General features: G+C 53.9%; 2 protein-coding genes across 2 annotated transcripts in view; one reads left to right on the top strand and one right to left on the bottom strand.

Annotated features, from left to right (window-relative positions):
- Nucleotides 1–6,832, bottom strand: part of LOC110328451 (3-ketoacyl-CoA thiolase A, peroxisomal-like) — an 8,237-nt gene extending 1,405 nt beyond the window's left edge. The window contains exons 1-8 of the mRNA XM_029543593.1: nt 6,566–6,832; nt 6,333–6,426; nt 5,462–5,519; nt 4,556–4,635; nt 4,273–4,315; nt 2,244–2,342; nt 1,066–1,146; nt 79–301 (exon numbers count right to left, since the gene is read on the bottom strand). Of these exons, the coding sequence (XP_029399453.1) occupies nt 79–301; nt 1,066–1,146; nt 2,244–2,342; nt 4,273–4,315; nt 4,556–4,635; nt 5,462–5,519; nt 6,333–6,426; nt 6,566–6,736 (849 nt within the window). The 5' untranslated portion in view covers nt 6,737–6,832. The remainder of the gene's footprint in view (nt 1–78; nt 302–1,065; nt 1,147–2,243; nt 2,343–4,272; nt 4,316–4,555; nt 4,636–5,461; nt 5,520–6,332; nt 6,427–6,565) is intronic.
- Nucleotides 6,833–8,029: 1,197 nt separating this feature from the next.
- On the top strand, nt 8,030–12,022 carry Myd88 (MYD88 innate immune signal transduction adaptor). Its single transcript, XM_021207111.2, has 6 exons — nt 8,030–8,578; nt 9,318–9,452; nt 9,815–9,995; nt 10,137–10,228; nt 10,472–10,647; nt 11,070–12,022. The coding sequence occupies exons 1-5, from the start codon at nt 8,251–8,253 to the stop codon at nt 10,624–10,626; spliced, it is 891 nt and encodes a 296-aa protein (XP_021062770.1). The 5' UTR covers nt 8,030–8,250; the 3' UTR covers nt 10,627–10,647; nt 11,070–12,022.
- Nucleotides 12,023–12,265: the final 243 nt, after the last annotated feature.

Below are 12,265 nucleotides of genomic sequence, written 5' to 3'. Positions count from 1 at the left end.
AGCCAGGGAGAGCCAGCCCCCACCATCACCTTCCCAGGAGGCCTGGTCAGCTCCAGATCTCAGAGTGGGACAGGCCACCGCGATCGGCCCTATTCCTGGCCCGCACTCACCAGCCGTGGTAGAGCCTCCATCCTTGAAGGCTGGTTTCAGCTTGGTCAGGCCCTGCATGGTGGTGCTGGGGCGGACACCCTCATCCTGAGACACAGTGATGGTTTTCTTGTCACCCTTGTCATCGAAGACAGTGGTTGTCACAGGCACAATCTCAGCACGGAAGCATCCTCTGCTCTGGGCGCTTGCTGCCCTGCCAGCACCATGGACGTAAGACATAGGCATGTTTGGGATCCATTCCTGCCTGTCCCTAGCCTTGGCCAGCTCAGAAGAACAGGTACTTCCGGGGTTGGCGTCTGGAAAAATACCTGGCCCCTGAGGAGCTCTGATTGAAAGGAATTCCTCAGGACCCTACCTTATGGTAGGTACAGGATGCCTGAGGACAATCCTAGCCTCTCCTTCATCTACCCCATGGTGCTCGCTAGATCACCTCAAAGGGGAGGAGGAAGTTTGAATATGTTGGCCCTCCTTACAACCCTTTTAAAATTAAATGTAATTTGTGTGTGTGCGCGCATACACCCCCCACCCCCCATAGCATGTACATAGAGGTCAGAGGTCAGCTTTGGGGAAGCAGTCCTCTCCTTTCACCTTTTAGGGAGCAGTCTCATTTCTGATGTTGCTCTAAGTTGTGCAAATAGCTAGACAACAGCTCCTAGATGCTCCTTGCGTCTCTGCTAAGAGCCCTGCCTGAGGAGGCCACCTGTCCCAGACACCGTGCACTTCTATCCTGGCCAGAGATCTCAGGCTTGGTACTTCTCTGATGGCAGCTCAGCTTTGCCTGAGGTCACCTCCCCAAACTCAACCTACCCCATAATTTGGGAAGCCCGTGCATCTGCCCACCCATCATAGTGCCGGCCACTCTTACTTCCCAGAGAGGTGAAACCCGTCCCTTGGCGAGACTCTACCAGGTCCACTCTGCAGCCCCACCCTCAGCCCGTCCCGTCCCGCTGCACTCACTTCTGCTGGGAGGCCAGCGCAAAGGCATCCTGCTTCTGCCGTGAGACCCCAAACCGCTCAGCCACGTTCTCCGAGGTTATCCTAGTGCACACACGGGAAAGCAGAGGCCGTGGGTCTGCGGGCCTGAGGGCCAGGGCCACGCTGAAGGACTATGCTTGCACCTCTGGGCATCCACGTCAGAGAGAGAGCTTCCAGCCATGCCCCAGGGATTCCTGGGTCATCATAAATACTGAGAGCCCATGTCCACAGACCTCAAAGAGGGAAGAGAAGCCTGAACGTGGGACCTACAGAAGGAATTGTCTCCTGGTGAGTCGTCTCTGCCCATAAGAGAAGGGCAGGAGGACGCTGGGGACTCTATCTGGCCCCAGTTTCTCCTGTGGCTTCCAGGCTACTCTTGGAAACACACGGGGTGTAGAGAAAGACAGGTCAGGCTAGGGTTCTCATACGGTGAGCCTCCCAGAATCCCTTGCCCTTGGACACAATGAGGAGAGCTCACAGACATGGCTGCAGAACTAAAGTACTGGAGAGACTTCCCACAAGGTATCTCATAGGCCTGAGACCTCCCCTACAAGTCCAAGAAACCAAGCTCCCCGTGTCCTCGTGTCCTCAACTGTTGGGGCCTCCCAAGGCTCTGGGGATTGCTCCCACTGCCTTCCCTGAGACATGGCACCTCAGACACAGTAGTGAAGAACAGTTACATTTGGAAATTTGTGGAGTCAGAGAGGAGTGTGTGCGTGCGCATGTGTATGTGTGTGTGTGCGCGTGCGTATGCGTGTGCGTGTGTGTGCGCATGCGTGTGCGTGTGTGCGCGCATGCGTGCGCATGTGTATGTGTGTGTGTGCGCGCGCGCGTGTGTGCGTGCGCGCATGTGTATACGTGTGTGTGTGTGTGTGCGTGCGCACGTGTGCGTGTGTATGTGCGCGTGCGTGCGCATGTGTATGTGTGTGTGCGTATGCGTGTGCGTGTGTGTGCGTGCGCGCGCGTATGTTTGGTGGGAGGAGGGTCCTCAGGAAAGCGAAGTCAAGGACAACATCAATCTCATACCTATCGAGCACTCGAAAGCCAGAGGAAGAAGACGAAGCTAAGTACTGCCAGCCAGAGAAGAAAATATCCTGGTGTCTGGTCAAGGACAGGCACAACAGTGAGCAGGCACGTACACAGCTGCCTGTGACACTCACCCCATAGGAATCAGGCAGTCTCTGGCTTTCTCACTCTCCAGCAGGCGGGAAGAGATATTCCCAGGGTTCCCTCTCCCAGACAGGGACATGGACTCCACCCTAAGAAGGAGGAAGAGGAGTGAGCTCTAGGCTCTAGTAGGAAGCCCCAGGGACAGCCAGCTATCTAGCGAGTGCTTGGGAATGAAGATCAAGGGAGCCCTTGGGGAGTGAGGTAGGCTCTCTAGGAAGCCTGAGGGCAGAAGGCCCATGAGGCAGGTGGAGGTTACAAAGCAGCTGAGCCTGCTTTCCCTCAAGCTTAGGACCCAGCACTTTACCAGACATACTCCCAGTGCTGCTGCAGAACTCTGGCAGTCCCTAGGCACAGTCTTCTGGTACCCACCCCTCAGCCCGGGACAAACACCCAGAGCTAGGCCAAGCTCTCAGGAATATCAAAGTCAAAGGGAGAAAGGAGAAATTCCCTTAAAACAATCACAGAGTTAATGTCACTCAAAGAGAGACCTGTCTGGCACAGGCAAGGAGGAAGTCCGGGTACCAGGTATTCCAGGGCTCGGAAAGGGTGTATGGGTTGGGGGTAAAGCTTCCAGACAACAGCAGATGACCTTAACGGAAAGTTTTTTTCTACCTCTAACACTAGCTTGAACTCTTTTACAGTCTAAGAGCCCCTCAAATGGTGTCACCACACAACACAGACCCCACGGTGCCATCTGATCCTCTCGTAACCTTCACAGAGCTGAAGTAGGTGTCCCTTTATACTGATGAGGCGAGTGAGGTCTGAGTGGTAGGGGAGTGTCCTCAAGTGTCCAAACTGGACCACAACTAGGCAGTCTGGCCCCAGAGGTAGCCCTCACTAGGGGATGGTCCGGTCGTGATGTGGGCATCCTATAGATACACCTGCTGTTTCCAACATGAGGGCACTCAAGCTGACTGCGTCGAGAATCCCCAAGGAACTCACAGAGCCCCAGCTCTTTCCCTTCAGCCATATCCGCTGCCCTCACTGTGACAAACACAATGAACAGGCTGGCTGTGACCTTTGGCCACCATGGTCCTCATTTGTGGGCTTGGGTTGTCTTCCTACCCACACACAGGTGAGGACAACCTGGTGCGGGCAGCCAGGACCTGACCATAGGCCAGCAATGCTCCCTGTCAAAAACTATTCTACAGAACCAACCGCTAGCTCCGAAGCCTGCCAAGGCCTCCCTTAACTGTCTTTCCAGCTTCAGACAACCCCAAGTCTAGATCCTAGCACCCTGGACTGTAATCTAGGTGGTGTCAGTGAACAGATACCCAGCAGTCTGTCCCTCAGAACACAGCTGTACCCGCCTGCCAGACTGGCTGAGGAGTAAAAGTTGTATCATAAAAGCTGTCCCTGGGGCTGGGGCTGGAGGGATGGCTCAGTGGTTAAGAGCACTGGCTGCTCTTCCAGAGGTCATGAGTTCAATTCCCAGCAACCACATGGTGGCTCACAACCATCTTTAATGGGATCTGATGCCCTCTTCTGGTGTGTCTGAGGAGAGTGACAGTGTACTCATATACATAAAATAAATGCAAAATAAAAAATAAATAAAGCTGTCCCTGGCTTTACGATGGCTTCCAACCTAAAAGCCTCTTGTCTCACTAGCTGGGATGGACAGGCATGAGCCACTGGGCTTTGCTCTATATGTCTGTATGCGCTGAGTTTAGAGAACCAAAACTGATATTCCTTTCTCTACAGGCAGAGAGGACACACGAGTACCCTGGGGGCACACTCAGGCGCAGTGCTTTCTCAACATGCATGCCTGTATGTCCCACCCAGGCAGTTCCCCAGGGTACCTTAGAGACCAATTCACCTTCCTGCGTGTGCTGAGACTGGCCCAGTCCTGAGCAGCCCAGTGCCTGGGCCACTCCTAGACACATTTCTGGAAGCCCACCCTATTCAGCTGTCTTAGTGGTCAGGGAGAATCCCGGAATCACAGCCCCTCAGAACCGAGGAGAGAAAAATTAGTTTGATTGTTGCATTGGTTAATAGGGTCCGGCAGGAAGGCAATCTTACCCACAGGCCATGCCAATGTCATAAGACCCATTTCTGATGCCACCTGCAACAAAAGCACTTCATAACCATCCTTGGCCGCAGTGGGCCTGCCCCAGAGCAGCACGGCCTGACCCCTCCCTGTTCTTGGGGCGTGCTAAATAATGCCTCACAGGAGACCCAGGAGCACCCAAATAGGCTTGGGGTGTGGCCATAGGTGCTCCTCCTCTCTCTCTGCCTAGGGTCCCGAGGGTCAAGGACCAAGGTCAGGGTACACTGCAGGGTACACACAGCAGTCACCACTTACCAGCAATGTTGGCCACTGCCTGCAGTCCCGATGAACACTGTCTGTTGACCGTAGACAAAGGTACAGTCTCTGGGATGCCGCTGAAACAGAGGGGAGATGGCGGTCAGCCCAGGATGTGTGGCCAGCCCTGGACGTGACCCTGTCTCATGGAAAGTAGGTCCCATGAGTCTTCAGGGTCCCATTATGGCCCATAGCAGTGCACAGACCAGAGGATAACAGCTGGCCTTGCCTCCAATATGGTAGATATATACAACTCCTAGAAACCCCGGAGGACCTCACGGAGCCCCAGCTCTTTCCTGTCAGCCACATCCGCTGCCCTCCCTGTGACAAACTCGACCAACAGCAACGGCCAGGCTGGCCGTGACCCTTGGCTATCACAGTCCTCATTTGTGGACTTGGGTTGTCTTCCTACCCACACACAGGTCAGGACAACCCAACGCAGGCAGCCAGGACCTGACCATAGGCCAGCAACCACTAGGTAAACCCCGTCGCTGCAGCCACTTGCAACTGAAGAGACAACTGGAAGCCTTGCCCGCGAGACCTCGTTCTTGGGCTGGTGGCCAGTCTCTTTGTGGTCAAAGGAGATGTCTACTTTTCTTTGTCAGAACTTCTGAGCCTGGAGTTCTCAGGTGGCTCAAGTAGGAAATGAAGAAAAGGCCCTGACCAAGTGGTCATGTGATTATTAATCTGACATGTGAGGACAGAGTCCATGCTTCCAAAGGGTAAACAACAAGCCAGCTTTGGGAAACATCTGGTCACCTTTGCTCCAGTCCCTGCTTCTGGGCCGGATAACACACCCTTCAAAGCAGGAGCAATGCTGGGTCTGGCTGACTGGATATCTAGTATCCAATCTGATAACCTGTCACCTACAAACTGGTTAATCCCTACCAGAGGGAAAACGGTTACCTCAGAAATTGGGCGATGCGTGCCATGACAGCCCCGGCTCCTGGCTCAAGAACATTGCCTGTAGATAGAAAACTTATTCAGTACCAAGCAGTGTTCTGCATACTAGGGTTCAGCTGTGAGTTCCAGAGAGGAGACATTCCAGATCTTTCTTCCGGATCACTTTAGGATTTTCCCAGGCTCATGTGAAACTACAGAAGTTCCGAGTCTGGAAAATAGGGGGACAGCTACACAACAGCCTGTCATCCACCAGCCCAATGCTGGAGGGCCAAAGCATGCTCCTCTAAATCACAGGCTTGGGGGTGGGGGCTTGCCTGGTAACAGGAGAGGAGACACTAGGGTAAGGCACACCGTGCAGAGCCATGGTCGAGAGTGAGTCTGCAACTGCTCACCTCCCCAAGTGTCCTCCTCCAAGCCCCGCGTCACTGCAGGGACGAGGAACAGGCTGGCACCTCGGGACAAAACTGTGTCCTACGCTATGTTGTTCAGGGAAAGAGCAGGGGTTAGGGCAGGGTGGGGTGAACCCATCTGCACCTGTAACCCGGGACAGGATGTCCGTGTAGGTGGAGAACCGCGTTTTCCCACCTCTTGCAGTCTCCAGGAACATCTAGGCTTCTGTGGTGTCCCCCAGCCATAAAGTTATTTTTCATTGCTACTTCAGAACTGTAATTCCGCTACTGTTAAGTATCGTAATGTAGATATTTGTGTTTTCCGATGATCTTAGGCGAACCCTGTAAAAGGATCCTTTGACCATCCCACTTAAATCGGTGGAGCCTGTTGTCTTGCTCGGTGAAACCCAGGTTCTCGGTGAGAAAGAGAGGCTTCGGGGAGGAGGGCGGCGAAGAGCCGGTGCAGGACCCGCAGGGAAGCTCACCCACGGAGATGTCTCCTAGCTGCTCAGGCTTTAGCTTCACGTCCTGGAGAACCGCGGTCAACACGGCCGACAGAAGTTCGTCGGGGGTGGTGTCCTGCAGGGTGAGGCGCAGCAGCGATGAGCCCAACTCCTGCATCCCCGCCCGGGGACTCTGCGGTCACCGAACCCCCGACGGCAGGATCCCATCCGCGCTGGCCGCCTTCTGCTCCCCTCGCCCGCCCGAGGGGCCTCACCTTGAAGCCGCCACGGCTGGCGCGGCCGATAGGGGTGCGCCGTCCGTGCACCACCACCACGTCGGAGGCCGAGGCCTGCGGGAAGCCAGCGGAGCAGGGCGCAGCTTGCAGCGCCGAGCTCGACTCGGGTCGGCCGGCCAGGTGGCCTAGCACTACCTGCAGCCGATGCATCTCGGAGGTGGGTCCTAAATACTCGCTTAGCCTCTGGGTGCAGAGCTTTACGAACAGGAATGATGGCAGGCGCAGGCGCCGGCGCAGGCGCAGGACAGCCCTCTACCTCGCGAGGCCTGAAAGTGGATCACAACCCGGATAGAAAGATACAGCGAGAGGTAGGATGGGGTCTTTAGAGGGCCTGCCCACTCCTAGGTACAACCAATTAGATTAAGGGGAGTCTGATTAAGGGCCGCCCACTCACCCCTGCCCCAGAGCCCCGCCCAATGCCCGTACTAAGACTCTCTCTCCACTCAAAGCCCCGCCCGCCAATCCTACGGAAGCCAATCATAATGCACTCTCTTAATCCTCCTTGAAAGGCCGACTGGAAACTTTAGGTTTGCACAACATTTTGTAGACACTCGGAAAGGAGGCTCCCCAAACTTCTGGTTTCCTAAAATGAACTCAGCCTCAAGGGAGTCCCTCCCCTTGAGCTCAGCGCGCAGCCGCGTGGAAGACGGAGCCCGACCCATGGCTTCTCTCTTTGCTGGGCTAGCCCGGGAAGACCCTTGTCTCCCATCAAAATTTGCTGTACTCAGACCCGGGTTCCAAAACCCAGAACCGAGCACCTAGAAAATGTTGAGGCACCTAGTTCAGCCCCAACCGGGTTGGCTGTCACAGAAGCTCTCTCAGAAAACAAAGTAATTTTGGGTTCCCGGCTGGTGTGGAGATCCGATTAAGGTGCTGAAAGGCAGGCAGGTTCTAACTATAACTTGTGTCCCACAAGTCTTAAGCCTGTTGTTCTACGTTTGTTTGGGATAATGCCATTAGTGCCCACCTTCCCCTAGGAATTCTACTAAACCCGGGGGTAGGGGTGGGGTGGGGGGTGGAGACCCAGTATTGGAGATTGACACCTATGTAGATTAACCGAGTGAATTAACGAAAAAAAATCTTCCTTGGGTCTAGACCCTACGTTAAGGAGTAAGGTGATAGGTCCGCGTGTTTTTTGCAGACCCCGGGAAGGTAGTGCTGTTAGTCTCAGATAACAAAGGACAGGGTACCCCAAATGCCAATTTACGGGCAAGGTCGCGGGCTTCCCCCTTTAAAAAGCAGTCACAAGTGACATCAGATAGCTAAAGGTAGACTGAGCCTTCGGGTTACTACTTCCGAAGCCAGTCTGTCTCTTCCCTCCCTATTACCAGAATATAAATTACTGCACAGAAGGGCTGTAACTCCTTCAAGTCCTAAACAAGGCTGATTGAGCTAATCATGCATAACCACCACTATCAGATCGCCTAGGTGGTGGGCCAAGGCAGGTGCCAGAGGCGGTTTTTATAAATTCTCACACCTTCGAGGGGAGGTGAGCAAACGTTAGAAACACAAGTGGGTTGACTTTTAGGCTGAGCCTAGATTCTAGCAAAGGGCGGAGCTTCTCGGAAAGCGAAAGAAGGAGGGGCTGGCAGGAGACTTAAGGGAAGTAGGAAACTCCACAGGCGAGCTTACTGGACGGCACCGGGGGCCCAGGGTTGCCTGCCATGTCTGCGGGAGGCCCCCGCGTGGGATCCGTGTCCCTGGACTCCCTCATGTTCTCCATACCCTTGGTCGCGCTTAACGTGGGAGTGAGGCGCCGCCTATCGCTGTTCTTGAACCCTCGGACTCCCGTGGCGGCCGACTGGACCTTGCTGGCGGAGGAGATGGGCTTCGAGTACTTGGAGATCCGAGAGCTGGAGACGCACCCCGACCCCACTCGCAGTTTGTTGGATGCCTGGCAGGGGCGCTCTAGCGCGTCGGTCGGCAGGCTGCTAGAGTTGCTGGCCTTGTTAGACCGTGAGGATATACTGAAGGAGCTGAAGTCCCGCATCGGTGAGGAAACATGCTTTCTGGCTTTGTGCCAAGGGTCGACGAGGCTAGCCTTGGCATATTAATCTTGTTCATTTTTCTGGGGTGTGCTAGGGAGGGAGAGAATGACAGTCGAATTTTCTGTCTGTCAATATGCAGATCGGCGTAGGGATTGGGAGAGGGGTCAAAAACCCTGAGAAAAGATGGAAAGAGGCTAGGCAAAGACCTTCAGTTGTACCAAGAGTTAAGATCTGCTCCTTTCGCAGTATCTCAGTTGTGTCGGGATCAACAGGACAAGCGAGGGACTAAAAAGCCCCTTCCATCACTCACTGGCGCTCAGCACAACGCCCCCCCCGCCCCGCCCACAGTGAGGTACACCTTGCTAGATGGGGGTCACCATCCTCACTGAGCTCTAACTGGGTGCCTGAGCCCTTCTGACATTCAATCCTCTGCTCCGATTGCTCTGCAACCTGCAAGATGCCTAGTTTGGCTCCATTCTCTAGAGCCTTAGAAAGGGAAGGCGGGATGAAGGCTCAGAGAAGCAGACTGACTTTGGAGTCCTCTCAGATGCCCATTTTGGGAGAGCCCGAAAGGGAGTGTTAGTTTGTAGAGCCATCCATGGTACCAGGGGCTGGGGAAGGCTCAGCCCAAGTAGGCCCTTGAAACAAATTCAGGATTTTGAGTGTGTGTACAGCAGCAGCCTGGGGCACGGGAGTCCGGGGATAGGGGGAGGGAGCCTCTACACCCTGTCTCTTCTCCACAGAGGAGGACTGCCAGAAATACTTAGAGAAGCAGCAGAGCCAGGAGTCCGAGAAGCCCTTACAGGTGGCCAGAGTGGAAAGCAGTATCCCACAAACAAAGGAACTGGGAGGCATCACCACCCTTGATGACCCCCTGGGTAAGGGCCCAGGGCTGATTCCCTGGGTAGAATAGGTGGGCCACAGCCTCAAACATGTGACCTGCAGAGGGCATGGACCTGGGACCTTGGGCAAGCCACTCACTCTGAGCCTTGGTTTCCCCATCTGAGAAATGGGAATCATAGCAGCCGTGTCCCAGTGAGACTTTAATGGCATGCCTCCATCATAGTTAACTGGGATTTCATCTGGAAGGAGGTCATCTTTTCACTGGTGGGGAGGGCGTGTATATGACATCGCTTTGGGATGGATACAGGCCCAGGTTTCCTTGATAGACGACTCTAGGTTGGGCTCCTTCCAGCCTTCCTCGGAAGGCTGATTTGTTTCCCTTGTCCCCTGTCCTCAGGACAAACACCAGAGCTTTTCGATGCCTTTATCTGCTACTGCCCCAATGATATCGAGTTTGTGCAGGAGATGATCCGGCAACTAGAACAGACAGACTATCGGCTTAAGTTGTGCGTGTCCGATCGTGACGTCCTGCCGGGCACCTGTGTCTGGTCCATTGCCAGTGAGCTAATTGAGAAAAGGTTGGTTAAACATCTAAGAGGGTAGGTGGGTGGATGCATGAAACCCAGAGGTCCAGATGCTAGGACTCTCCTGCTAGCTGGACTCTGTCCAGCCTGACACCATCCTCTGAAGGAAGTCACCACAGTGCCACTCTCCCTCAGGTGTCGCCGCATGGTAGTGGTTGTTTCTGATGATTATCTACAAAGCAAGGAATGTGACTTCCAGACCAAGTTTGCACTCAGCCTGTCTCCAGGTAAGCTTAGGCCTGCTTTGGTCAAAGAGAGAATGGAGGTATTGTCTTAAGATGATAGTCCAGGAATGCGAAACCAAAGCACTACAGATCTCTGAGGATGTACCTGTGTACTTCTTTATGTAGTAGATATGTATCGTGGATACCTGGTTGGTGGAGAGCTGGTGTTAGCCCGTGCTTTAGGGACTGAGCCTGTCTCACCATAGGGCCCCATGTGGTCCTAATACCATGCCCTTTGGCTTTCAGGCGTCCAACAGAAGCGACTGATTCCTATTAAATACAAGGCGATGAAGAAGGACTTTCCCAGTATCCTGCGGTTCATCACTATATGTGACTATACCAACCCTTGCACCAAGTCCTGGTTCTGGACCCGCCTTGCCAAGGCTTTGTCCCTGCCCTGAAGATGATCCTGGGAGTCCTAGGTATGTCAGTCTGTCTGTGTTCTTCTGCTTGTCTCCTCTGACACTGTAGAGGGGAGCTTGTGGTCCGTCTATCCCTAGACATCTGCAGTAGCCAGATGTCATCTCTCAAGTCCTTACGGAACCAGTGACTGCAAGTGACATTATTACTTGCCCAGTTGCCAGCCAGCACAGTGTTTATCAGGGCTTTATGAGTCTAGGTGGAGGACTGGTTGAGCTACATCTCAGTCATCTTTGGCCTCAGGGTCACCTCCTGAGAAACAGGATATGGAGATCAGGCATGGAGATGGCGAAGCACTCATCTGGCTATCCTAGGAGACCCAGTGTGGGCTGAAGGGGCACTGAAGGAGCACACACTGACCACAGGCTTGCCAGGACAGCTGCTTCTACCTGCCAACCTTAAACTCCCTTTCCTCCTCCCACAGGGCAGAGGGGAAGGTGAGCCTGTCTCGGAGCCGGACTCTCTGATGCATCTTTGACTCCCCACGGGCTCAGCCCGTGTTCAATGATGACTGGCCTGAGCAACTGGGACTGCCTTTCCTCCCAGCCACCCATGCCTGTGCACGCACCTCAGTACACACATGCCTCCTTGCACACACAGGCATCTGCATACATGTGTTTCCTTTCGGACAGCTCTTAAGAATAGTTGAGTGAAAGAGTTCTACCATCAAGGGGGCCTGGCCACCTCCCTGGACAAAAATGGGGTGCTTTTGCTACAGGTAGTGGCACAGGCCTATAGTTTCAGCATTTGGGAGGTAGAGGCAGGAGAATCAGGAGTTCAAGGTTATCCTTGCCTACACACCTAGTTTAAGGTCAGCCTGGGCTATATGAGAGCCTACCTCCCCCACCCCAACCCCTGCCCCCAGAAAAGAAGAAAAATATGGGGGCACTGTTGATTTCTCCTCTCTTTTCTCCACCTGTTGAAAGCAAAGTCTAGAAAGGCCCCAAACGTGATAGCATTTGGGCCCTTAGCAAACTGAAGATAAAAAAGGAGAAGCTGTTTGGCTTCGCCCCACAAGCCAGCTGCAGGCTCAGCTGTTTTCTCCCCAGCAGTGAAGTTTGCATATTCCTCTCAAGTTCTCTATCATAGAGTCAATGTCATGGTCCCTCTCAGGGCATACCCCCAGGGTCCTGAGTCCCCAAGAAAATGGGTCTCCCCTCAGTGTCTGGGGGAAGAATGGAGGCCTCTTTGCACAGTCTCATGGGGGCATTTCAGTGCTTGATATTGAGCATTTTAAAGTAACCTGGGGAACGTGTCTCCTACACCTGTTTTAGAGGTTTCATGGGAATGTCAATAGAGAAAGAAGGGCTCGTGTTTGTACTTTGTACTTCTGTGTGTGAATTTATAATAAAAAGTATTCTATTTTGAGAAAGTGTACTTGTGACTGACTGTATGTGTGTTAAGGTGTTTGGAAGCAGAGAGGTGGGCTATGAGTATCTAGTATAAGAGAAAGTGCTCTATAATGTGGTGTCCCTAGGGCTTCCAGATGGCTGAGCCTCAGCCTCACGGGCTCAGGCTTCCGCAGGGACCAGATGGAGCCAAAGGCATCATCATCAGCTCCAGAAACCTGCTCCCACCCAGCAGCCCGAGACCTTCTTAGCTCAAACTATGTCCTGGCTC

This window comes from Mus pahari, chromosome 10 (assembly GCF_900095145.1).
Source record: "Mus pahari chromosome 10, PAHARI_EIJ_v1.1, whole genome shotgun sequence".
Classification (NCBI taxonomy): Eukaryota; Metazoa; Chordata; class Mammalia; order Rodentia; family Muridae; genus Mus; species Mus pahari.
Note: the sequence above shows the minus strand (reverse complement) of the source record. Positions and strands in the feature narration are given on the sequence as shown.